The sequence below is a fragment of the Bactrocera dorsalis genome, chromosome 1, assembly GCF_023373825.1.
Source record: "Bactrocera dorsalis isolate Fly_Bdor chromosome 1, ASM2337382v1, whole genome shotgun sequence".
NCBI lineage: Eukaryota > Metazoa > Arthropoda > Insecta > Diptera > Tephritidae > Bactrocera > Bactrocera dorsalis.
Window position 1 is genome coordinate 5,465,915 of NC_064303.1, and position 26,178 is coordinate 5,492,092.

Sequence of the window (26,178 nt, forward strand, 5' to 3'; positions counted from 1 at the left end):
TGGGTTGGTTGAACTGTGCGAGTTGGTGCTACCACCCAGCTAATAAGAAAACTAGTAAATTTATGACATTTTTTTCTTGCATTTAAGTGTCCCTTGCCTACAGCGCAGCTGTCGCAATGAGACACTTTTTTTGATAATTTTTGATTTTTTTTAGTTACTTTGGTGCCATGCACCAGAAGCGCTTTCCGCCTTTCACAACAGTTTTCATTTAAAATTTTTAATTTGCATCACCGTTATTTGTATTTTCCTACAACTATACTTTAAACAGCTATTTTACTTAAGCATTTACGATTTCCCCCAGTTTTGGCGACCCGTTCACCCGCTTTGTATGTGCCGCCACCCTAATGAGCCCGCTAAACTTTGCGCCAACGACTCACCGAGCCCTCGCGCGATTGCGAGAGACAGTCGGGACTTTTGCTATTTCGTGCGAAAATCTCCGGCGACTCGGTTACACGCGCCAAATCGCGATTTATCGTTTTCGAACTGAGCACACGTGGACAACGCACGGACCAGGGGCTGCGTCGCGGCACATCTTGCATGGCGCGATACGCTTTTGGTGGCATGCCGTCCACGCCGCTGCCGTTCGCGTGCGACCATGTATCGTAGTAGTCGGCATAGCTTTTGTCGTTTTTGATGTCGTTTGGTGTGAGTGCCGGTGTCGTCTCGACCGATGTATTCTCCAATGAGTCCAGCTCCTCTTCAAGCACACGTTTGGCAGCTGCCTGCAGCTTTTCCATGGGCATTTGACGCAAATGGCTGCTATCGCGTTTCAATAGCAGGCTCTGCACCAATTCATTGACTAGTTTATCGCTAGTGTTACTGGACGGTTGTCCCATAATCGGTGAGGCTGGACTGTTGGGTGTCGAAGGATTATCCGCATCGATGCTGGTGTTTTTACGTAGTGGCAGTGAGAGACGTTCGCGTCGTTGTGTCATGGTTTCGGCATCGGCAAGTGCTTTAGGATTCTGTCGACGTGTGATGGATACATTGTGCACGATCTTGCGACGGCTGGGTTTGAAGTGATACTCGTCTGCGAGTTCTTTACTCAGCTTTTCATCTTCGAGTGGATCGTTGTCGTCTTGCAGTAGCTTGAAGAGTCTGGAATGTGTGGCGGCGCGTTGATAGCTGCTCATTTTACGCAGCTCGGGGAAGCTTTCGGATTCGGTGTCAGTTTCGGAAAGTGGTTTATTCATATCCGTTACACCCGAGTCATCTTCCTCAATTTCCGACTCGGAACGTTGTGAACTGTTACGCGACAGCGTTCCTCTGGGTGTGCAGCTCTCCACCGAGAGTGAGTGTGTTTTGCTATCGTCAGTTTTCTTTGCTGTGGTTGGCGACTCGACTGCACCAGTTTCGAAAGCAGAGATTCTATCGCGTACTGAAATCTTAACCTCTTCTTTCTTAAGACCCAAATCTGGTAAACCGTTAGGTAGACGCTTTCTTTCTACAATGGGCTCCACATAAACCTCGGGTAAAGTCTGCTCGAAGTTTGTAGGTGTTTTATTGCGTTCCGTATACACTTCGGTGGCGTTCGGTTCGGTAAGTACCTCTGTGTTCAGTGTATTACATGTTATTTCCGCACCTACACTTTTACCTCTGGTCTGATTTATGGTTTGTTGTAGGCTATTTTCAGTACAGAAACTGTCGGGCCCGACACTCTTGCCTCTTACTGTAGACTGTTCAAGGGTTTCTTTGTAGTAGTTGTTGACTGCATTTTCGATGCTTTCTTTTTCAATTACATTCGCGTTTTCTGTCCCAACGAGCGAGTTTCTATTTGACGAACGGCCTTTACGTGTTTTTTTCTCGGCATTCACTTCCTTTTGCTCGTCAATGGACGTAGTGAAGAAGGCCATAGCTTTACGGTAATTATTGCGTTTGACATTTGCCTCATCTGGCTCTTCAACGCGTTCAATTTTAGTGCGCTCCTCCGCCACCGGTTCGGTAGTTTCATTAATATCGTTGTTGTGTATCCATTGTTCGAGATCTTGATATGGCTTGCTAAGCTCATTGGTCTCTACCGTTGGCTCCCAAACATTTGCCACAACAGGTTCGTGTAGAGAAGCTACTTCCCAAATGTCACTTGAGCTTTTATTAATATCTTCAACATTTTCTGCTTTATCTGGTGTTTCTTCTTCCATTGGGATCTCATTGAATTGTGCTGCTAGCACCTTCTCTTCCTCCACAACTGGATCAATGTATTCCGGCTCTACACCTTTCGCGGCTTCTAAAGCTGCCCATAGACCCACATTTACAGTTGGCTCGTCGGGCAAGTTGGCTGGGAATGGTTTAGGTAGCACTTTCGAATAAGGTGTTTCATCGACAGAATTATGGCGTTCACGATTAGCCCAGAAAGACGCAGATTTATAGAAGTTAACGTCATCTGTGTCTTGATTCTTAGCTTCAATTTCAGCCCAGAAATCGATCTCTTCATCGGTATCAACTTCACGTGGTTCTTCGGGGTAAAGTGTGGGGTCATAGATATGTTGTGGGGCTTGCGTTGTTTGAGAATTGTTTTCAATGTTTGCCCAGTAATTGGTCTCTTCAACAACGGCTTGTGTTGAAGGAGCTACCGCATTATTGGTTGTTGAATATGATACCTGTTTTGCTGTAGATGTATTATCCTTATTATTTTCAATTTCAGCCCAAAAGTCTACTTCCTCAACAACCTCTTGGACTGGGGAAGACTTTATATTATTATGTGTTGATAGCTCATTCGTTACATTCTTATTATTGTCCTTATTCTTTTCCATGTCGGTCCAGAAGTCGACTGCCTCAACAACCTCTTGGGCTGGGATAGCCTTTACATTATTATGGGTTGATGACTCATTCTTTGCAGTTGTAATGTTCTTATTCTTTTCAATGTCGGCCCAGAAGTCGACTTCCTCTACAACGGCTTGGGCTGAAGGCGCCTCTGCACTGTTGGGGTTTGATGACTTTTTCGTTGTAGTTTTAATATTCTTGTTCTTTTCAATGTCAGCCCAGAAGTCGACCTCTTCAACAACCGGTTTTGCTGATGGAGCTTCAACTTTGTCGAGAGTTGTATATTGTTTTGTTGTACCAATTGCGGCTTTAGCTTTTTCCACAGACGCCCAGAAGTCTTCCTCATCTTCTTTCTCCTCCACTGGTGCTTTTGGTTCAGACAGCTTTCTGCCAACATTCACCTTTTCATACTGAACCTCTTCTTCATCTGCGTCTGAATCTTCTTCCTCACTCTCACTTGACTCTTCTGCCACCTGTTCTGATGGAGGCGGTGTATACAAATCTGCTTGTAGCGCTGTTGGTAGAACCTTTGTAGATGACTTCATAGTGTTTGATCTATGCATAATCTCACTTATTTCTTTACGCTCGTACGCAGTAGAGGTCTTGAATTCGGTTTTCTTTTCAGTTGTCTTAGTTTCCTTGGATTTTTCGATCTCTGCCCAAAAGTCGACTTCTTCCGACTCGTCTACAGTTTCGACCTTGTCTTTAATATCCACCGTGTCTCCAAATGTGACCTTACGGCCAGCTTGGACCTGAGCGGTGGCTTCATCATTCTTGATAAATGTGTTTACCGACATTTTTTCTACAACAACATCTTCCGTTTGCGTTTCCTCGTGTGTTTTTCGTGTTGCCGCTGCAAATGTGGACCAGAAATCGTCTTTAGCATCGGCTAATTTCAATTTCGGCACCGGCTTCGGTAAATCCTCGTTTCTATCAGCCCAAATATCATCCACCTCTGGTTCGGGCTCAGTTGTAGTTGCTGCGGCAACTTCCTCCTTTACTTCTTCCTTTTTGGGTTCCTCTTTCGCCTTTAACTTGCCCCAATAGTTCGCTGATGTCTCCATCATTTTCTGCGCTTGCAGTTTAGTAGCACGCAGTGTAGCAAAGAAGTCCAAATCGTCGGACGGTATTACTGGCGTAACTGATTCTTTCGCCACGGGCTCTTCTTTCATTTGTCTCGTACCTATATCTGGTTTCTTTATTTCTTTTTTTACTTGTTCCTGTATGGTCTCTTTTTGCGTCACACTGTTGAACATAGCTATATTATTGGTCACATCATCCCTGATAGTTTGACCCATAAACTTGTTGCGGGCATTTAATGAGAATGACACCGAAACGTTTTCGTTACTCGATGCTGGGCTGGGCGGCTCTGGTGTTGGCAGCTCTTCAATTGGATATGCTGCTGAGACGCGACGTCCGTCGGGCTTGCGTTCCATTGAACTCGAGCGTGAAGATCCACTCAAGCTTATCGTTACACTTACTTCACAATCATCATCGTACTCATAAGCTGCTCCTTCCTCATTGTCGGAATCATGTTGCGGTTCCGCAATGACAAATGCAGTGCTGCGCTTACCTTCCGAAGACGTGCTGTGACGCCTTTCTTCAATTTGGGATTTGCCAACCTCCACAGTGGCTACATTCTCATCGTTGAATGAGAACTTTAATGGTAGACGTACGGTAACCGAAGTGGAGTCATCCTCTGCGTCATCATTGTTGTCATTCTCCTCAATTTGCTGCTCCACAGCGTCGTCACGTTCAACTGTTGTAGCATCACTGGCATTTGAGCCATCACGTTGTATGATTGTATTCGGCTTATCGCTGCTATGTTCCATTTCACTCTCCTCTTCGTAGATGACACTCAGGTTATCGTAGTCCATATCATCGTTTTCTTCAATATATTCATCCAACTCAAGTTGCTCAGCGACATCTTCTTCATTGTCTTCCTCATCGAAGATATCGCTCTCGCCGTCAGCCGTTGTCACATCGTCTTCATCATCGACTTCGTTTATGTTTATATTACAATTCTTGTAGATTTGTATATTTGTGACTGATTTAATTGCCTGCAAGCCATTCGTTTCGACACATTTGGGTGTCGCATCCGAGTCCTCATCACTGCTGCTATCTGAGTCCGTACTCACTTCGGTCTCCGAAGCTAAGGTCACAATACCTACCGGCACTGGCGATGCGTTATCTGTCGGTGATTTTTCGCCGAATTCCTTATCACGCTCGCCGGCATAGTTCTTCTCGACATCTTTGCTCATATTTAAATTGTGTTCGACAACTTTGGACATATTCGCCAAACGTTGGGACAACATATCAATAACGGAACCCTCACGTTGTTCGCGCCTAAACTCTGGCGGCCTCATTTCACTATCACTCGTAGGGACCTCTTCGATCACAACAGCATCATTGCGCTTCGGCGGTTCACTTTTCTCGATTTTTATGTGATGTTGCAGTATAACCTGTGAGGGCATATCATCCGTACTGGGCGTAACAATAATGTCGGGCAATACACTGCTGGCGCGACTCGACGTCGTGCTCTGACTGTAGCTAGGCGCTACCGGGTAGGGGTATGGATATGGCGGCACATAAGCGGGATATGCGGTGCTTGCATTTACATCGTGATAAGCATTTTGCGAATCAAATTCATTCGGGGTTTGAGCGCGGGGCGGTTGCATATAAGCATAAGGGTTATGTGCTGGTGGCGGCGGTGGGGGATAGTAAGGATAATAGTAGGGATAGTGTGGCGCATATGGAGTGTGCGACGCGGCATCGCCGCTTTGTTCGTTAGGCTGTGCCTGTGTTGAAGGTGGTGGTGGTGGTGGGGGCATATTGTATGGGTACGGCCATGCCGGATATGCCTCACCGTTAGTCGGTGGCATTGGCGGCGGATACCAGGGATAAGGATATGCATAGCCATAGGCGGGGTAGGGATGTTTGGGTATGGGATAGGTGCAAGAGTCGGAGCTGAGCGATGATATAGAGGATGAGGATGAGGTGGTGGATGGTGCATGTGTTGTGCTATGGGTATGTGTAATTTCGGATGTGCCTTCATTATATTCATTCACATTTTCAGTACAATTTTTATTCAAAATATTTTTGCTTTGATTTTCTTTGGCTTTCAAAGGGGTTTCGTTCAATTCAACACGATCTGTAGCTGCCAACTCGGCTAAAATATTTTCGGTTATTTTTTTTTTTGTTTTTTGAATTTTTGGGGAGAAAATTTAAGTCAAGCGAATGGAAAGGAATAGAAAGAAGAAATAAAGAAAGAGTATAATTAACATAATGAATGCTAAATAAATGTGTAAGAATGTAACGATTTTGAATATTTTTTTCAATTTTTAATACTAAAAATAATTAACCAATATTATGCTACATACAAACAAACGAATGTAGTTAACGTGTGCGTTGAATGTGCGAATGATTGTGTGACATGAAAATGTAATGAAAATTTGGTAATTCGGTTTCTAACTCATACACGAAAAAAATCCAAAAAATAAACCATTTAGGGGTATAACAAATGTTGGGGATATTCTGCTTTTTATGAGAAATTGATGGTTTTTCTTCTTCTAATAATATTTTTTCTAAGTTTTTATTTTTAATCATGCCATTAATTACTGCAATTGTAATGTTGTTTTTATACAAATTAGTTTGAAAACATTATTTATATTTAAAGTTTGGTTATGTTTTTAATATTATTATTAAAAATTAATAATAAATGTATTATATAAAAATTTTTAAATTATACAACCCAAATGGATTAGTTTTAGATTTTTTTGCGGTAAAAATAAATATATAAAAGTGTAATGCATAAATATAAATTACAAAAGAATTAATTAAATCACAAACGTTCGAAAGATAAGCGGTTCATTTCTTAGTAATAACTTTAAGGCACAACAAAGGTGTCAAATCTAGTGACATTAATATTTATATATTGTATATGGATTTAAATAATAATTTATTGCAAAAAAAGGTGAAATTTCTCTTCAACTCATAAAAGGTTTCTAAACAATAATATATAATAATAATAAAAATAAATAAATAATAGTTTATAGTCTAATGTAAAATTGTTAGTGTGTCTTTCTTGAATTATATTTTTTGTTTAATTCATATGTATGTATTCTTGAAAATTGTTTATTTTTGGATGTTTGCTTTGTAAGTTTTTAATGTTCATATGTGTATGTTTGATTGGTTGAGTGTAACGGTATCAGCAGATGAGGTCGTCAGGGCAGGTTAACCTAACAAGTTGTAGGCACTCTGCCTGTCGCTACATCTACACTACTCACAGATCTTTCAATGCTATATAAATATGAATGCTCATAACTCCGAAATGTTCATAATACCACAACACGTGCGGGATGGGATAGATACCAAGAGTTGAAGAGGGAAGCGACACACATTTACAAACAAAAAAATCCCCAATCCCCAATTGATGAAGATGGAGCAGAAGTTTCATTGCCCGACCATGAAGAAGTTCGAATAGTAATTACCCCATTGAAGAACAACAAAGCGGCGGGGGCCGATGGATTACCGGCCGACCTATTCAAATACGACTGCGAAGAATTGATAAAGAACATGGATCAGCTTCTCTCGATTGGAATTTAAATATACTCTGCCCAATCTACAAAAAGGGATGCGCCCAAGGTGCGCGAACTACCGCGGGATATGCCTCCTCAGTATCGCATAAGATTCTATCGAATGTATTGTTTGAAAAAGAAAAGCCCATCGTCAACAAACTGGTTGGACTTTATCAATATGGTGTTAGATCTGGAAAATCAACAATTTACCAGATATTCAAAATGCTCCAAATCTTGGAAAAGGCCCGTGAAAAGAGAATCAACACATAGCACCTCTTCGTCGATTTCAAAGCTGCTTTTGACAGCACGAAGAGTAGCCTGATGTTGAACAATGCCAAAAGGTCCTTCAGGATAGGGAAGGACCTCTCCGAAGGACCTCAAACGAGGTTTCAGACAATTCGACTCCCTATCATGCGACTTCTTTAATCTGCTGCTGGAGAAAATAATTCGACAAGGTACAATCTTTTATAAGAGTGTTCATCTGCCGGCGTACGCCGATAATATTGATACCATTGGTCGCATTAGTTCTTCTTCGCCGTTAGTTCTTCTTTCTCCAGACTAGATAAAGAAGCGAAGCAACAGGTCTGTTAGTGAACGAAGGCAAGATGTATACGCATGCAGGATGACTGATAAGTCCACGTTACGAGTTTTCGAGAGAAAGGTTCAGAATATATACATATGTACCTTTGCGCAATGGCAACGGTGAGTACCGCATTCAATGGGACGATGAGCTGTACGAGAAATACGACGACATTGATATTGTTCAGCGAATTAAGAGACAGCGGCTACAAAAGTACTCGATGCGGTGCCCCCACCGGAGGAAGCAAAAGAAGAGAAAGACCTTCTCAGATATCATCATCATCTTTTGGCGCTACAGATCTTTGTGAGCTAAGGCCTCCTGAACATCCAGAAATTTCGGTAATTTGCTTTATAATTTATATGCCCAGCTTCTGTTTGTCTTCCTCGAGTATGCCGATCTATCTTGCTTTAGTAGTGAATATCTGGCCTCTACAATTTTCGTACTGTTCTGCAGTCCGTTACATGATCGAGCCATGTTAGTCGCTGCTTTGATGAATTTTAGAATATTTTCACTTTTTTAACATATGCTGATGTATCTCACGGTTCCACTTTAAACTCCTTTCGTCACTATCTTTTATTACTTCAAAGATTTTTAATTCTTTCGAAGATTTTCAGTTGGGTTTTGTCCTTTTCGACCAGCACAAATGATTTTGCGCCGTGGGAAAATACTGGTTCGAAAGATGGTTTTGTGTGGGGCCAGTTTTCATTGCTTATTGTATCAAGAAGTAGTAAGCCAAAATTTGCTGCGAGATCCCGAAATACAAATTCCGATATTTAATGACAAAAAATGTTCCATAATTCGAGCAATCTCAATATGAATGCCACTCTAATCGCAATATGAAGGAATTTCTAAAGCTTGGGTACAGCTTGGTTAAGAAAGTAGTAATATATACAACTTTAATGTCTAATAAATCCCCTTTCGAGACTTGTTAAGTATACAAAAATATCTACGAAAAGCTTAGGCTCCAATCAATTTAAGGACTTTGATTATCTTCGTTCAAAAATTCTACCTAAAGACCTCTGTACACGATCCCAAAGTACGAAACACAATATTACGAGACTTAAAGAGATACGTCAATATCAGATTTCATAATGTTTAGAAAATTTTTAAGGACTAATTCAGAGTTTGTAACTCTATTACGAAATCGCTATGGTTATTTTGAAGTTGCCTTATCTGGTTTTACCTTTATACCGATAAATCCTGTTTAAGTATGTACAGACCTAACCAAAACTCGAAAAGTGTAGACTTCCTTGAGAGTTCGGGTTTTAGAGTTTCGGTTAGATCTAGGCTCCTATTATCTTAAAAGATAAGAAAATTCTCGCAGTTCATATTTTGCAGCATATGTATGTCTAAAGTTTTAAGCTTTTCCCCCATTTTATGCCCATCATTCTGTCCGAACCTCATCCTCTGATCTCACCGTCTTTTAGTTAGCATAAGTTATTTACGTTTGACACAAACATTTAATGAATCAATTAGTTAATTAAATCAGTTATTTTTTCTCAAAATTATAAACATAGTATCCATAATTTATTGATCAATGAGGGTGTAAAAGCACTTACCAGCATTTTCTGGTGTTGTCATCGCTTGCAAAATTTTAAACGATCGACTTGGTATTGCGCTACCGGTATATTTTTTCGGTTCGGGTACTTGTTGTTCACTAGGGTGGATATATGGTTGTGGCATGTCTAAAATTATATAATTATTAGGTTTTTAAATGCACAGAATCGGAAGTTATAGACAAAAACACATTTCGTCAACAAACTACAACAACACTACAGTCCAATAAGCTTCCAAAAAGCTCACCGTTGTTATTGTTATAAATGGTGTGCTGCTGTGAGCTTTTTAAAGCATTACCTAGAAGAAAAGAAATTGAAAAGGCATATAAATATATTAATTTAAAGTGAAATATAGAGCAGTAAAATTTTGTAGGAAATATGTGTGTGTGTAAAAATGTGTGCAGTGGTGTAAATGTGTTTTGGGTAGTTGTGGTGTGCGTGTTAAGAATATTAATGTGCTTTTTATACAAAAAAAAGCTACAAATTTCCATTCACCAAAAACCATTAATCGTTTTATGAAGCTTAAATCAAAGGAAGCTTAAGTAAGGAGGTAACAAGTGTACTCAAATTTAAATTTTTTTCTCATTTTCATATTTCAGTAGTAAAAGAGTAGCTAACTCAGTGAACCGCAAGCTTTTTGAACAACAGCGCCTTAAAAAGCTTTGCTGCAAACAAATGAGTTTTAGGTATATTAAAAGCCAATTAAACTTGTTTTACCTTCCTGTTAAGACTCCCCATTTAGTTATTTAATTATTATACTATTTACAAAGTTATTGTGGTGATGGTGCCCCCAAACTTTTACAACTTTTCTATGTTGAGCTTTCATAGAACTCAATTCACAATAGCTTTCACCTTTAACTTCCACTTTTTCTTTTTTTTTACATTTACTTCTCAACACCATCTTTACCGGTATCTGTGTGCCCTGTCGTTTTTTAAGCTTTTGCAGGGTTGTAACCCACCTTGATTCCATGCCTGTGGCGCTTGTGACTGTTGCTGCTGCTGCTGTGGTTCGGCGGCGATTTGCATGCGTCTCATTTGCTCTACATTCGGTTGTGGACGCGCCTGTTGGGCGCTCATTTGTCTCGCGTATTGAGGTCGTTGTAATTGTGGCTCTACGTCGACATGGCTTTCCGCTTTCCTATCATCGCCGCTACCGTCGTCAATAGTGTCAGTGATTTTTTGCAAAATTCTAAAGGATTTCGATTGTATGGGTGACGAGCGTGGATCGCTAGAAGAAGTGGGCGAGTTGCTGGTTAGATGTTTTAGTGATGATGTCAATTAGTAGCGCATATTCTCTTGATTAGTAATAGTGAAAAAATACAGACTTGTCGAACACAAGCGGTGCTGCGATTAGGTGACAGAGATTCGTGTGGTGTGTGTCTAAGTTAACAGTGCTTTCAATAATTATAAGTGCTCTGTATAGGTTTCGACAAGTTTCTTATACTCTTAATATTGGTTGGTGCTACTCAACTTTTTTACTTATTGGGAGCAATTCTTATACTCTTATTGCACGTTTAGGAATATTGACCTTTCTAAACAAAATATAAAACTTAATACTCAAAAGCTTGTAACCTTTACGGAGCTTTCAAAAAGCTTTACTTATAATTTTAATGTTCTCTGATAATTTGTGAATTTTAAACGAAAAACATAAAACTTAATACTCAAAAGCTGATCAGCTTAACTGAGCTTTCATAAAGCTTTCGAAAGGTCTCCTTATAACTTAAGTTATTTCTCAAATTTTGTTTTTTAAAAACAAAACTAAAATCTCATACTCAAAAACTGATGCGCTTATGTAAGTGAGCTTTCAAATAGTTCAAAAAGATTTCGAAGTGTTTACTTATAATTTAGTTATTTTTTGATACTTTGTCCTCTACAAACAAAACTTAACACTCAAAAGCTGATGAGCTTAATTGAGCTTTCGAAGGCTTTACTTATAATTTAAATGAATTCTGGTATTTTGTGAGTTTTGAGAACAAAACGTAAAACCTAATAGTCAAAAACTGATAAACTTAATTGAGCTTTCAAATAGCTTTCGAAGGGTTTAATTATAATTTAAGTGATTTCTGATATTTTGTGTGCTCTAAAACCAAAATATAGAACCTAACACTCAAAAGCTCATAAGCTCAACTGGGCTTTTAAAAAGCTTTCGAAGCGTTTTCTTATAATTTAAGTGATTTGTAATATTTTGTGTAGCCCTGGCGGCGTTTTTATATACTTTAGCGACTTAAGAATTTTTAAAAATTAAAAATTATTGAAAGGCCTCAAATTTTTTTGCAACACAAAATATCATGCTGCCAATTTCTTAAAGAACAACAAAATTTTTCGAAAGCTTTATAGGCTTTTTGGCTTTCATGAACTTTTAGAAAAGTTTTGTGGGCTTATTAGCTTTCTCGAACAATTAGAGTGAGCGTTTTGCAATCTTTCTTTCATCATGAAAATAATTAAATTTGGATCGCATGTATACCGATTAGTAAAGAGTTATAAAATATTAATAATCGAACAGTAATGAAATTTACAAGTTCTCAGGACTGGGAGGAAATGTAATTGTTGGCTGAATTGAACTTCTGAAGAGGGGTATTGGTATTATAATCCTGCAATTCAAATACATTTTTTGTCAAAAATTTATGGAAATTTCAAATATTAATTTTAAGAACCCATTTTAGAAAGAAACTTTGAAAAGAGCTATGCGTCTGAAATTAATCATAAATCAGTGAATTAAAATATGGTTTTGAGGTTATTTATTTTTAGATATGACTTTGTGAAATTAACACTTTTCAACTGTCAAAACAAGTATTTGTTCACATTTTGTCATGCGAAACACACAAACTGTAACAACACTGACATGTGACATATGACACAAGATACAAACATACAATTTGTTTACATCTCACACGCTACCTGAGACGATTCATTCTGTACCGTATTTCCGCCTCAAGTGGACAATCGTAAACTACCAGATTGTAGTTTTCACTTGATCATCATTAGCAGAGGCAACAAAAAAATACCAAAACAAAGAATAAAAATGTTAATAAAAAAAGCGTAAAGTTAGTGAAAGCTTTCTAAAATATGTTTGGTTTACTAAAAAAAACTCGAATGAAAGAATATATGGAAATGCGTGCCATCGAAACAATGAGAAAACTGAGCCGATCGAATCGTCAAATAACGAACTTTAAAATGCGAGCTTTTTCGCCAAAGCTTTCACACAACAGCTTACACACTTACTTTTGCAAAACGATTGGTGATGGTGAAATGGGGCCACGTGTGCCCTCACTCTCCATAGCGATGGGTATGATGCGTGAGCGATTAGCGCCAGCGCCAGCACCATTGTTGTTATTCGTATATTGCTGTTGTTGTTGCACAATGCGTGGAGCATTCAGTTGCTGTGTTGGTGACATCACACGCTGAGCTGATGGCTGTTGATTGGTGCCAGCTGAGGGTGGGAAATTGTTGTAACCTTGATCAACGAATTGATTGGGCGAACGCACCACATAGCTGCTCGGTGCTGTGCGAGAGATTGCGAGTGCATAAAGCGATATTACATGTTAGTAGAGGTTACTTACCAGTGGTGATGCCACCATAGCTGACATTGAAGTTCGGTTGCTGTGATGTAGTATTCGTCGGTGTCTGCTCCAACTGGATGGGTATGATGCGTTCCTGTGATAGAGAATAAAACTTTATTGCAAAACTACATATTTACAAAAAAATATCGTAAGTCACTCACCCTTGGACCAGTTTGTTGAGTTGCCGTATTATTGACAATCGGGTTGGCATTGATTTGCAAGCGTAAACCGGTGCTGCCAATGCCATGGCTACCGAAATTCGTTGGTGCTGCTGCAGCAAAACCGTTACCCTGCTCCGGTTGATAGCCGTAGAGCTGAGGTTGGGGTTGTTGTTGTTGTTGTTGATGGTAGACTTGCTGCTGTTGTTGTTGTGACTGTGGTGGCGGCGGCGACTTAATGCGATTCAGCGACGAAGGCACCACATTGCCATTTTCCTCGGGACGCGCCCATTCTGGCTGATCGTTTGCCTTCGGTTTTGTGCTCAGCCAAGGCACAGTGGAGCGTAAAGGCTGTGCTTGTTGTTGCTGTGGTGTTTGCTGTTGTTGTTGTTGTTGTGGTATTTGACGAATTGGAGATTCGCGTGCTTGCTGTTGCTGTTGTTGTTGCTGAAATTGACGCACAACATTGGGTGCCTGCGGCTCAGTAGGTGCTGCCAGGGGTGCAATATAGAGCGAGCCGACGTTGGACTGTAATAAATTCGGAGTATAGAAGTGAATTATATGAAATAGTAGTGGAAAATATACCGTTAGGTATAAAAATGTCGGGAATAATTGCTAAAAAGACCCAAACCCCTGTTTCTGTCCAGCTATTGACGACAAAATGTTTCTGGTCGGAAGACTATATCAGGAAATGTTCAGAACTGGGCAAAATAGCGATGATAATTCAACGGGGAAAGATTTTAGGAGAAAAGACAAAACATTTCTGTTCTAATTTTTGAATGCATTACTTGAGATGATGACCTGTTAGAATTATAATCAGCTGATAAGAAATACGAAAATACTTTTTCAACTTCCCGAAATTTTTTCTTCAATAATTGATTTCTAACCAAAAATTAATCTGCAAATTTTTCTATAAAAAGCTCGCCGATCTATAAAATTTCGAACGCTCTTCTTAAAAGCTTTCCGATCTCATCAGAAATTAAGAGAATAGACAAAACTGGTCTATGCCCGTTTTTGAAACTTTTACTAATAATGATGCCCTGCTGGTACCACACAGCTTCACACAATTTTTTTTAAATAATTTTCGATTTCTGCAGATTTTAAGAAAAAATAAATAACAGATCTATCCTAATTTTGGAAAGCTTTACTAAAGTGTGACTCGCTACAAACTTATTTAACTCAAATTTTTTCTTCAGTATATGAAGTCTAACCTAAAACTAACATATCAAAGTTTGAAAAATTTTCTGTGTAAAGCTTTCCGATCTACTAAACTTCAAACTCTCTTCTTAGAAACTTTCTGGGCACAGCAGACTTTAAGAGAAAAAAAAGATCTATGCTAATGTTTGAAAGCTTTACTAAAATGATACCCTAATACTTTATAATACTTTATAGATTGAGTTTTCCTTCAACATCTTGAATCAACAAAGTTTTGAAATTTTTTCTATGAAGAGCTTTCGAAATTACAAAGCTTTAAACATATTTTTTAAAAGCTTTTCGATCTCAAAAAAGCTTTTGGAATTATAAAGCTTCAAAAACTTTCGATAAAAGCTTTTCGACGAAAAAGACGAAATATAAAACAGGTCTCAGCCAATTTTTGAAAGTTTTACTATTGATGATGGCTTGCTGCAATGTTCAGCAAAAACAAATTTCCTTCAATAATTAATCTCCAACCTAAAATTAATGAACCAAGTTTGAAAATATTTCTATGAAAAGCTTTCGGAACTGCAAAGCTTCGGACACCTTTATCAAAAGCTTTTCGATCACAACAACACATTCGGCTGTGGAACATTATCTGCTATGAACTAGAGCTCTGAACTTTAGGAAATACATTCTATTGAAAGACGTCACCAGCCGAGATCTGGACCTAAAAAGTTAAGAAAACTGCACGAAGATCCTCTGCAAGCTCAAAATACATAAATTTTACTAAGGAACCGCCGCACTTAGCGCTTATCAAACTACGTGAGCTTACACCCAAAGAAAGTGAAGGTTGTATGACTCAATTTAACTGGAAGTGATACTATGTATATGTAGTATCAACGACATTGACATTGTAAATATTTCTTTCATGAGCCAACGAACACAATGCAGAAATCAATGATTCCAAATTTTTAAAAATAAGCACGTACGAAAGTCTTTACTTGATTCAAATGCCAATTGTCATAAAACAATCACATCAATTCCGGCAATAATTGGTGACAACTACACCAAACTGTTCATGAGCTTTAATTAAAAACTGTTAATAAGCATCCAAAAATATGATGGCATAATGAAATTATTGTCAAATGAATTTACAGCAGCTGTGTAGCTGTACATTTATGTGAAAAAACAAAACAAAACAAAATCATAAAAATATCTGCGAAGAAATCTTCTTTAATTAGATTCTATATTAATGAACATGCACACAGAGTACAAATAAAAACAGCGCGCCATTGATAAAAATAGACGCTTCCGCAAGCTTTGCACTTACAGACGCAAAAATATTCATGAATGTGCCGCTGTATGTAATTTCATACTATGTTATTAGGTTTAGAACTATGCTCATGTATTTTTTTAAATTTTATTTAAGAGAAAACATATGGAATAGTATTAGATATAAGTGTCCAAATGGAGCTATAGCATTTTGACAATTTTCTGACAAGCTGTGGACTCCATCCCAAACTAACTTAGAGGGCTTGGTAGCAAACCAATTTTTGACACCCTGTTCTGATGTGGCTGGTATTCCAGTGAGGACGTTATGCATCGACTGTAACAGATAGTATTCAGAAGAGGACAGGTCTGGACTATAAGCCGGTTGAGGCAAAACTTCCCAGCTGCTGTTTTCCAAACGATTTTTAACTGGTCTTACAACATGTGCCGAGTCTTGTCATATTATAAATTATTGCCTCGTATCTAGTGGCGAATATATAGGCGTATTTTGGCAATCGCTCGCTTCAATTTGATGAAGACTGTAGAGAGTGGTTTCCGCGCAACGGAGCAACTCGGACTAACGTCGAACGAATTGGCGCATTTAACATCGAGATCTTAAACTGGAAGTTCGCTTTGCTCTATGAGCTCTTGAAAAGTTCCAAGAACATCCATTGTTTTTGAGCCAAATTTTGTTCAGCTATGAGCTCCATTTCTAACTCAACGATGATAAACGACTTTTAGCCGCCTGAAATTGAAGTTCGTGATCTCGGCGACATTTAGTTTCAATAAGACGGCGCTACTTCCTACACATGGCATCAATCAATGTATATATTGAGAGAACCCTTCGCTGATCCGGTCGATTGGCCCACAAGATCGTGTAATATCTCAACATTAGACTTTTTCATATGGGGATTTGTAAAGTCTAAAGTCTATGCGGACAATCCCACTTCGATTCAAGTCTTCGAGCAAAACATCACGCATGTCATTCGCAAGTTACCAGTCGAAATGCTCGATCGAGTCATCGAAAATTGGACTCAACGGATGAACCATCTGAAACGTTGCCGCGTCCAACATTTGAAAAAGATAGTCTTCAAAAACCAAATGCCAAGAACATTCTTCTTGAGTGATAATACATATTCCCCATTAAATTAGAAGTTTCTGTGCTTTTTCTTTGAAAAAGTAGGATGTCTCGAAATGGATCTTATATCATATAGACGTATGCATATAGTTCTAAAATAAGCACAGATCTTTTTTATCTCTCATTTTCTATGTTGTACCATTTTCATAGGTCTAAAAACCCGTTCTACGAAATCTTGTTCAATTTATCTTGCAAAAGCGAATTAGATATGATGCCGTGTGCAGATCTAGACGAGAAATAAATCTAGAAGCATATATTCATCTATCGCACATTTTGTTGTAAACTTAACGTGAAAAGGTCCCAACAAATTTTGGAGCGTAATTTTATGTTTCACTTGTACTACTTGTATATCACTTACCGGCTTGGGACCCTGATAGGCCGAAGTTGGCTGAGTTTGCTGTTGTTGTTGTGGCGAGACATTGTTATATATCGCAGTCGTTTGTGGCTGCGACTGTGGTTGTTGTTGTTGCGTCGGAGTACGTTGAGTGCGCCAGGGCACAGTTTGTGCCGTTGGCTGTGAGTTGGGAGAATTGTTGGCTGTTGTTGGCTGTGCTGGGGTTCCAGCGCCGGTCGGTGATGAAGTATACAGCTTTGTTGGTTGCTGTTGTGCTAGCGGTGAAATAGCTGGTGGAGCGCGTTGTTGTTGCGGTGGCTGCTGCTGCTGTTGCTGTGGTTGTGGACCGCCATATCGGAAAGGACTGTCGGTGGCGCGTTGTGGCGGTGTGCCACTTTCAGCACGTGGACTGTCCGTTTGACGCGTATAGACATGGACACTTGGCGATTGTGGCGGTGCAACGCTACGGAACTCAGGGCGTGGCGATTGTTGTTGCTGCTGTGGTTGTTGTTGTGATGGTGATGAAGCCGGCAAGGGTGGTGTGATGTTATTATATTGAGTCTGTTGTTGCTGCTGCTGCAAAGGCTGATAGGATGGTGAGTACGTGGGCTGAGGCGGTGTGTATTGTTGTTGAGTGGAGTTGTTGCTGTTATAGTTAAGTTCAGGTTGCTGGGTAGTCGTTGTTGGTTTCTTGTAACCTGTTGTATGATTGAGAAATATATATTAGATAAAATCGTTTCACAAAAATATGCAGTATTTTGAGGTTAGTTTTCGGAACCATTAGAATTCGGTTTGGTAAAGGATTAGCGTGTGACTTGTGAGAGTTAGCGGCGCCAGCACCATTTAAAGAGTTAGTAGACCCAACTGGTTTGCTGAAATATCATATTAGTTAGTAGTAAACTTCATAAACTGTTCCAAAAAGTGGAATCCGTGTGTATACCAATATCATATATAAGGAGACCCACAAAACCCAAAGCAAAATTATTCAAATATATATTAGCATGTGTCGGGCGTGTTTTGGCTTCGAGGTCAATTAGGTCTTCCATATACCCTTTGGCCTCTACATACTGAGTAGTTGTGTAATGAGAAATAACTTTTAGTCGATGCAAAAACCACCAAAATAGGACCAAGGTTAAACCCATACAAAGCGTTCTTGATGTGTGGATGAAGTGATGAACCGTTAAATATATATCATAATTTTCTACGCGCATTTCTCACCATCGACATGTTCGTTGACATCGTTGTTATTGTTGTTGTTCACATTGTTGTTAAGACTGACCGTAGCTGGCTCACCGCCACCGGCGCTAACGGCATGACCATTAGCAGCGGTATTCGGTGAACTAGCACGATCATTTTCACCCACCATGGGACTCTTGGAGCGATCGCGCACATACTCATCCTTCCAGAAGGTATTCTTCTCCACCGGCGGTGGTACTTTGCGCAATGCCGCCATTGGATTTGGCGGTATTTTGATTTCCGGTCGGAAACCCAATGGTGGCGGTTCGAAACGTTGCGGTGTGGGCGACTTGCGTTGCGCGTTGGGCGACCCGGGCGCACTACCCGGCCCGCCGCCATTCTGTGGTGGTGCTAATGTATTGGAGGAGCTAGGTGGTGGTGGTGGTGGCGGTGCCGATGTGCCATTCAATTTCTTACCCGCTACTCCGGTTGGCGCTGGTGGTGGCGGCGGCGGCAACACCTGGAACGGCATACCCATCCCGGCGGCGCCAATTTGCGACGCAGCATTGCCGCTACTGCCCGGCGATTGCGGCTGTGTCGGTCTGTTTTGTTGTGAGGCGCCTGTGGCGCCTTCGGCTTGTGCGTTGCGCGCCAAACGTTTCGCCATGCGCTCCGATTTGATTTGTGAGAGATCAATGCCGCCCGGTGTGTAGGTGAATGGCTTCTTGTCTTTTGTCACCATTGCATTCTGTACGCAGGCGGGCGCTTCGTAGCCCCGTTGAGCGGAGCCGCCATACCTGTGAAGCAAATGAAAAGAAAGAATTTGTGGTTAGAGAAGTGGTTAGAAAAGTAGTTAGAAAAGTGGTTATATTTTTATTTAGAAAATATCTTGCATATAATATTTCAAAATAAATAAATACAAACTATTTTAACATAAATAAATGTCCTAGAATGCCGCTATGATTAATTATTATCCGCAAACCAAATATAAATCATAGCTTTTTAATCCCTAAAAAATATTTATGTAAATATGAGTTCCACTCATTACGTTCGTTGACGTCATAAAAGTTTCGAAAAACTGTGCACACGCTAAGTATTTTTTTATACTACGCAGACTCCGAGCTGACGCGTGAACTGTCAATTTTGTTTGTGCCAACTATTTTTTTGACGCTTTTGCTGAAATGAATTTTTCTCAGATAAATCAGCAAGCTCGGCTAAAAAGCACAAACACGTGCGTTGCCGATGCGTTGGTCATTTCTTTTATTTTTGTTGACTTTTTTTTTAATTCTTTGTTTTACTGTTTTTTTCTTTTAGAAAACTGCAAAGTTTGGATGTATTATGTTGTTGTTGTCAAAACATATAGTCACCTATTACTTATGTAGAGTACAGCCAAAAATTCGACGATTTGTGCGACTTTATACTATCATGTTCTGACGCATTTTAACCAGACGACATGCATCTAAAAGTTATGGCTATTTGACAGGTTTGACATGAAAACTAATGCCATATGTTTGCGGTTTCAAAAGCGTGTTGGATTGATTTTAAAGGATTGCAATGATTTGAATTTTTTTTTAAGTGGATTAAATATCACTTTGTGTTGTATTAACGGCACTTACAGCTTGTCTAGACGTTATTGACAGCCTTTGTGGTGTGTGTGTTTTGAGGTTATCTCGAAAATCAAACGTCATTCAGCGCCTTCGTCGGCTGTAATTTTTTCGTAAATTCAAACGAAATTTGTCTGCTAAAGAGCAATTTATATCAAAAGCTGTGGCTTTAGTCGGTATTCGAAACTTTAGACCTTTTAGTTTATCAAAGAATAAATATAAAATTTAAGATTAAACGCTCTATAATATGCCTAGATGTTTTTCATGAGCGTTAACATATTCCCTCTGACATGTTTCAACAAAAGATTGTTAACTGTAATTTCTAGTCCCCTTTCTATTAGATGACAGTCATATGGAGCTTCTAAAATACTGGAAAATGACGACTTTTGAATAAATGCATATAATCCAACATTCAGATCATCGCCTAAATCACCCCTTGGTTGAACGAGTTCTCATTCTTAAGAGGTCTTTCTCCTTTTTCTTGTTTTATTTATCGTCGAATTCATTTATCTTAAGGGGCACATCTAAAACTCGTATTTTTTGATGATTAAAAAAAATACTGTATAAATTATTTTAAAATCTATTTAAAAAAACTGTTGTTTTATTTTTATTTATTTTTTAACTTTACTTAGGTGCGCGCCTTAAGCATCTGTTTTATTTTTTAGGTGCTCGAACTCTTATCTATGTAGTTAGATAAGATATAAAAGGGTTATTCATGGATGATTAATTGTTCTTGAAAATATTCTTTTGGAAACTGTTCGATGCTTGAAGTAAGTTATTATTATTAACGATAATATTTTAGATTCCCTTGGGTTTTTCTTTTGGTACTTTTTTAATGATTAACAGTCATTACTTGATGCTATTTTATCTTCGCACACAACCGAATTTACAGCCTGATCAACGACCTGCCGAGTTCAACTTAGCCAAGTTCACAGCATTGACAACAACCTGCAGAGTTTCATTCCAGTTCCAGCTCGATTTGAATTCGAAATTAATATAGTAAAATAAGACTTTAATTTTGTATTGCAAATCGAATCTAAATTAGTGCTTTTGTGGAGTAAAAGAGGGTTAATTGGTCAATTAAGAGGTTATATACGTTTTCGGGTTCTCTCTAGAATATTGTCCTAAAATTTCAAGTTGATTTGAGAAATAGTTTTGAAGACACAGCCTTGAGAACTTGAACACTTCTGTCCTTCTTTTATTGTCACTCAAATCTTTAAACGCGTTTTTCTCGAAACTGTGTTTTTGAAGATTTCTCGGGAATTGCTCAAACACTTTCCATGCAATTTTTAACAGGTCTTTGAGAAATTCTTAAGGACTTTGGGAGTATTTTTTTCCATTACAACTATTGAAAAAAAAATTTCGCGATATTTTCACTGAAATTTTCATTTTTTTTTATTAAAAATGCCTGCCAAATATCAAATTCTCAGTTTTTTTCATCTTCCAAATTCTAAATTAAGGGTTTAACTAAAACACATATTTTTTAACTTTTGATGATCCTTTAAGGAGTTATCCTGCTAACGCGGGTGCATCTTTTTTACCGAGGGATCACCGGAAATGGCGTCGCAATGGCCGAGCTTAAAATATCTTTTTCCGAAAATTTCAGAATTTCTTTGTTAATAGTGTAGGCTGTAACAATAAAAAATTCTCACATAATATTTAATTTTTTATAAAAGAAAAATGATTGAAAAAATTGTGTTTTTTATCCGAGAAAATGAGAAACCACTTAACCCTGTGCGAAAAGCCTAGAAAAAAAGCCTTCTTTCATTGAAAAATGCTTTATTACTTCAATGTTACCATAAAATTTGCAATACTTCTATAATATTATTGACTTTTTAAAGCATTCATAGTAGACTAAAACAATGCATACTTGAGAATTTTTTACTCTCAGTTCACTATAACCTAGCGTTATTGAAGTAGGGTTAAAAAGAATCAAACTAGTATCAAATTTGAGCCACCACAAGAACACCAAACCAGAATATTGACATGAACAGTTGCTTGTTTACCTTTTGCTCTAATTGGTAATTTGTTAATTTCGAAAAAAATATGCGCAATTTAATGACTTCAACGAGGAAATTAGGTTTTTCTAACTGTTGCAAATCAAGAATTGCGGTGGCGCGCTTGTACAGCACCGAAGTTTGCTACAACTACAACTAAAACAGTTGTGCGACGATAGGCATTACCATCAAATTATAGCAAGACAGCTAATGCGGGCGATAAAAAATACTCGTAACTGTATGGAAATTAGTTGCAGTGACAAGACAAGAAATCGTAGGTAAGCGCTAACCGCAAAACCGACAATTTTAATACAAATGTTAAGGTTGTGCGCTTAGTATATATTATATATAATAGACTACAGGGCTTAAGGTGTAGGTATGTGCATACTTGTACTATAGTATGAAGGTATGTAAATGAGTGAACTGAAATGTGGGCCGATTTGTAGACGCAATATATATTGTATGTAAAAATGGTATATAAGAACCTACTGATATATTATAAAAAATAATAAAAACCGTTATGAAAAACGAATAAAAAATATGTTTCAAACTCGATTTCTGTTCGTAAAATTATTTTTTTATTAAGAAAACCATCAATTTGAAAATATAAATTATTTTTCTTTACTAAATATAAATATTAAACATTCCACACTTTGTAATAATTAAATAATATTAATTAGTAACGCAATTGAAATGTGTAAATTATCGTCATTACAATCGCCATACACCTCAACGACGCCATAACGCGCTATAATTAATTACATATGAACAATTCAATGTCATAATAGTCTCCAACTATCGGCAATTACTCGTATACTTCGCTGCTTCCAAAAGCAGATAAATAATCCTGAACGAGCTTGCACTCATAATTTAAGCACTAATACATATACATATTTTAATTCAATTTTAATTCAAATGTGGAAATTGCATAAATTAAACTTGTTCCGCGCCCATTTATGGCTCCTTTGCGATATGATTTGACAGGTGTCACTGAAGTCAGTGTAGAGGAGGGTGCTACATACACATTGGTTCCACTCTACTGGGTATTTCCCGCTCGGCTGTGAAGTATGAAAGTTATTCCGTTAATCAAACGGGAGCCGTATGGTAGCTGTAGCTTTGGCAATATTGGCGTTTGTGCAAGTGGCTTTTGGACAGATATGGCAGCATGAATTTTATTTTAATTGTATGTATACAAGTATGTGTATATACAGTTCAATACATGTGTTTATGGTATTTTTCCGTTAAATTAAATATAAAAATAATATAAATAATTTGAAAAAATTTCAACTTTGTTTGTGGTTGAACTTGAACTAACGATATAAGGAAGCTGAGAAAAGGTGAGGTCGCATAAACGTGGAACCGACTGTAATTGGCGTTATGCGTTGCTATCCTTATGTTATGATATGTTATGTATACATATGGGTATCAAATAAGATTTTTATGTTTTGCTTAATTTTGTAAGAATGCTTGGATGACTTTCAAAATAGTCATTAAGGCAATTAAGAATATTTATGAAAATTGAAGAAATAATTCATACTTCTTTTCAAGGTTATGTCAACAACTCGGATGGGTAAAAATGCATGTTAGCTGTATCTTTCGCGCGGCTGTCGACTGGACAATGAGTGTCGCTCAAGTTGGCTCCTGTTAGCGTCATTGCAGGCAGGCGGTTCCTAGCAAAGACTGATGTATGTTCCCAATCATCCCCTTATGAATGACTGCTTCATATGTATCCTCAGCAGTACGTGAATGGGTAATACAACGGCCATTACTATGAGGTATATATGAGGCCTGGCGGCAGGTATAAAACACTATCTGGGATATCAAACGTCGGTGAGAGACGAGTGCAACGGAAGTACGTGCGGCGGTTGTGGTACTACTGCCTAACCAGCTTTATAGCGCACGGGTGCCACAGTCCATGAAGACTCGGACTAAGAAAGTGCTATAAACATAAACGCAGAAAAGGAAGGAGAACTTATTCGCTCTGTTGGGCAGACGCCCAAGGGTTCCAACTCTGGCAATAAGAGAGGGCCCCGGAAGAAATCAAGCTAGGAGGGGTTAAAGGCAAAAGCGAGGTACAAGACAGCGGTCGGAATATGTAACTGTCTCGAAGGCAAGTCTAACCTGAATGAAGAAGAGGTGAAACGACTGGTTTGGACTAGAGAGGAGGCCGTTATTTGGCCTGACACACTTCTCCAATCGTATTCGGAGTAAAGCCTCGGATCATCGGCAGACATTGAGATTGCCAAACGGCATTTGACCATTTTTGATCGTATCAAATAACTGGTACATCATTGTAGTCTCCATGTACATATAACTCAAGCAAATTTTTTCCGATTTTTAGAAAAACGTGTTGGAGCTGATTGAACTGAGCCGCACTTTAAATGCTGTAATTCAAAAATTTCTGGAGATATCAATTAAAAATGTTAGTATGTTATTTTTAAAAGTATAAGCTCTAGATATACGCTCTGAAAAAATCAATTTTGTTTCTAATTTTTCATTTAGTGTACCTAGGTATTAAGCATCCTTCCATAAAAACATTTACTTCAGTTCGAAAATTGGCGCTGTCTAATTAATATTAGAACTTAAAGCTCCCATGAGCCCTTCCTTCAAATTTCGAGCTTTCGCAATATTTAATTACAGCTATTTAAACTATATTTCGAATTGCCAGAGCTCCCACTTTTTCCCATATGTCACAAAAACAGTTTAATAGTTGCCTAATTCGGCCAAACACATTGCAGGTGATAGAAATGGCAACCGTTTCTAGTATGACCAGGTTTAACCAGTCCCACGATTATGGCTACACATTTACATACATATACAAGTATGTATGAGCATATCTAAGCACCACGAAATCATAATCATTTAAATAAAGCACAGCATTAGATTTAAATTTCGCAAGAACGAAGACAGACAGACATATCAGCTCATTATTTTTTATGCGGTGCCGCCGCCTGCTCTTCATACATTCATAAATACATACAACGGGTGATCCACTAGGGATACTTCTTTCAATAGCCCTTTTTTTGATAGATCACTCGTGTGCCGTGTCAAGCTGTATCTTCCAAGAAGATACAACTTCTTCGAGCCAAATATTGTTCCACTATAAGACCCATTTCTGACTCAACGGGTATGTAAACAAGCCAAATTGCCACATTTAGAACGAAGAGTAACCTGAAGACATTCAAGAGTTGCTATTTCATCCCGAGAAAACAACGGTTTGATGTGGTTTATAGGCCAGTAGAATCATCGGTCCATAAAAATGATGCCGGTGAAAACGTAACCGTCAATGGCGACCGTAATCGCGCCATAATAACCGACTGTTTGATGGCTGAAATTGAAGCTCGTGATCTCGCAACATTTGGTTTCAACAAGACGACGCCCCTCATCGACAATTAAACTCAAAAAATGGACCATCTGAGAGGTAGCCGCGGTTAACATTTGAAAGAGATAATCTAGAAGAAATAAATTCCAAAGAACGTTCTTTCGAATGATACTAAACATTCCACATTAAATTTGAGGTTTCTGTGTTGTTTCTTTAATGAAGTAGGAAACCTCGAAATGGATCACCCTATATATACTAACTAGTTTGCGCTTAGAACATTATGCAGTTGTAATTACGCGCTTTCACAAGCCGTTAAGCGTTTAAGTGGAAATGCGTGCGAAGCGCGGACAATTTTGCTGCAGTTGACCATGAAATGAGTCTTCAAATACACAAACATACATACACGCAATATATTCTTATGTTAACTGCCATTATGCGTCGAGTAACATATCTTCGTTTGATTTGTTACACTTGTTTAGCGTTGTAAGCAGCCGGCTTTACTGGCTCTAAGCCAACAGGTTTCGCAGACACATTTCGCAATTATTTCGCGCTTTTTTCACTCTTTCACACACATAAAAAGTAGGAAAGTAGTTCTATCGTAAACTACTTGTAAGCGCAGACGGACACTTTGAGGTGGCAGCGCCACACCAAAGCACCAACCGGCTAACTACCACAGGCCACCGCTGTGAAGCGCGCCAAAGTTGCATTTACTCACTTTTTCTAGGTAATGCTTTGGTGGCACCGAAAATTTGGGTCAACAGACTGGTAGCATCAGCTTTATAAAATTATTAATATACGAACATACATACATACATACATACTTATATACATACTTGTACTACGAATAAAAATGTGGCAAACACTGTGCGCTGCTGTGGCAATCACAATTTGTTTGCTGATTTCATGGTTGCCACCTGATGGCCAATGGCTTTCAACGTCGCTTCAATAATAAGTTTTCATGGCGTTTAAGCAACAACTGTGTTTATTGCACTTTTAACGAATATTTTTTG

The 26,178-nt window shown here is 38.6% G+C and overlaps 1 protein-coding gene across 12 annotated transcripts in view; it reads right to left on the reverse strand.

Moving 5' to 3' along the window:
* Positions 1-174: 174 nt before the first annotated feature.
* Positions 175-26,178, reverse strand: part of LOC105232423 (protein piccolo) — a 75,794-nt gene continuing 49,790 nt past the window's right edge. For 6 of the 12 annotated variants that reach the window (XM_049458982.1, XM_049458977.1, XM_049458971.1 and 3 more), the window contains exons 3-12: positions 18,288-19,042; positions 17,094-17,767; positions 13,195-13,719; positions 13,034-13,127; positions 12,696-12,975; positions 11,990-12,064; positions 10,433-10,701; positions 9,721-9,771; positions 9,477-9,602; positions 175-5,929 (exon numbers count right to left, since the gene is read on the reverse strand). In XM_049458982.1, coding sequence (XP_049314939.1) covers positions 354-5,929; positions 9,477-9,602; positions 9,721-9,771; positions 10,433-10,701; positions 11,990-12,064; positions 12,696-12,975; positions 13,034-13,127; positions 13,195-13,719; positions 17,094-17,767; positions 18,288-19,042 — 8,425 coding nt within the window. In that variant the 3' untranslated portion in view covers positions 175-353. Of the gene's footprint in view, positions 5,930-9,476; positions 9,603-9,720; positions 9,772-10,432; positions 10,723-11,989; positions 12,065-12,371; positions 12,444-12,695; positions 12,976-13,033; positions 13,128-13,194; positions 13,720-17,093; positions 17,768-18,287; positions 19,043-26,178 lie in introns of all 12 variants that reach the window. The other 6 variants (XM_049458962.1, XM_049458947.1, XM_049458930.1 and 3 more) reach the window with 6 other exon arrangements.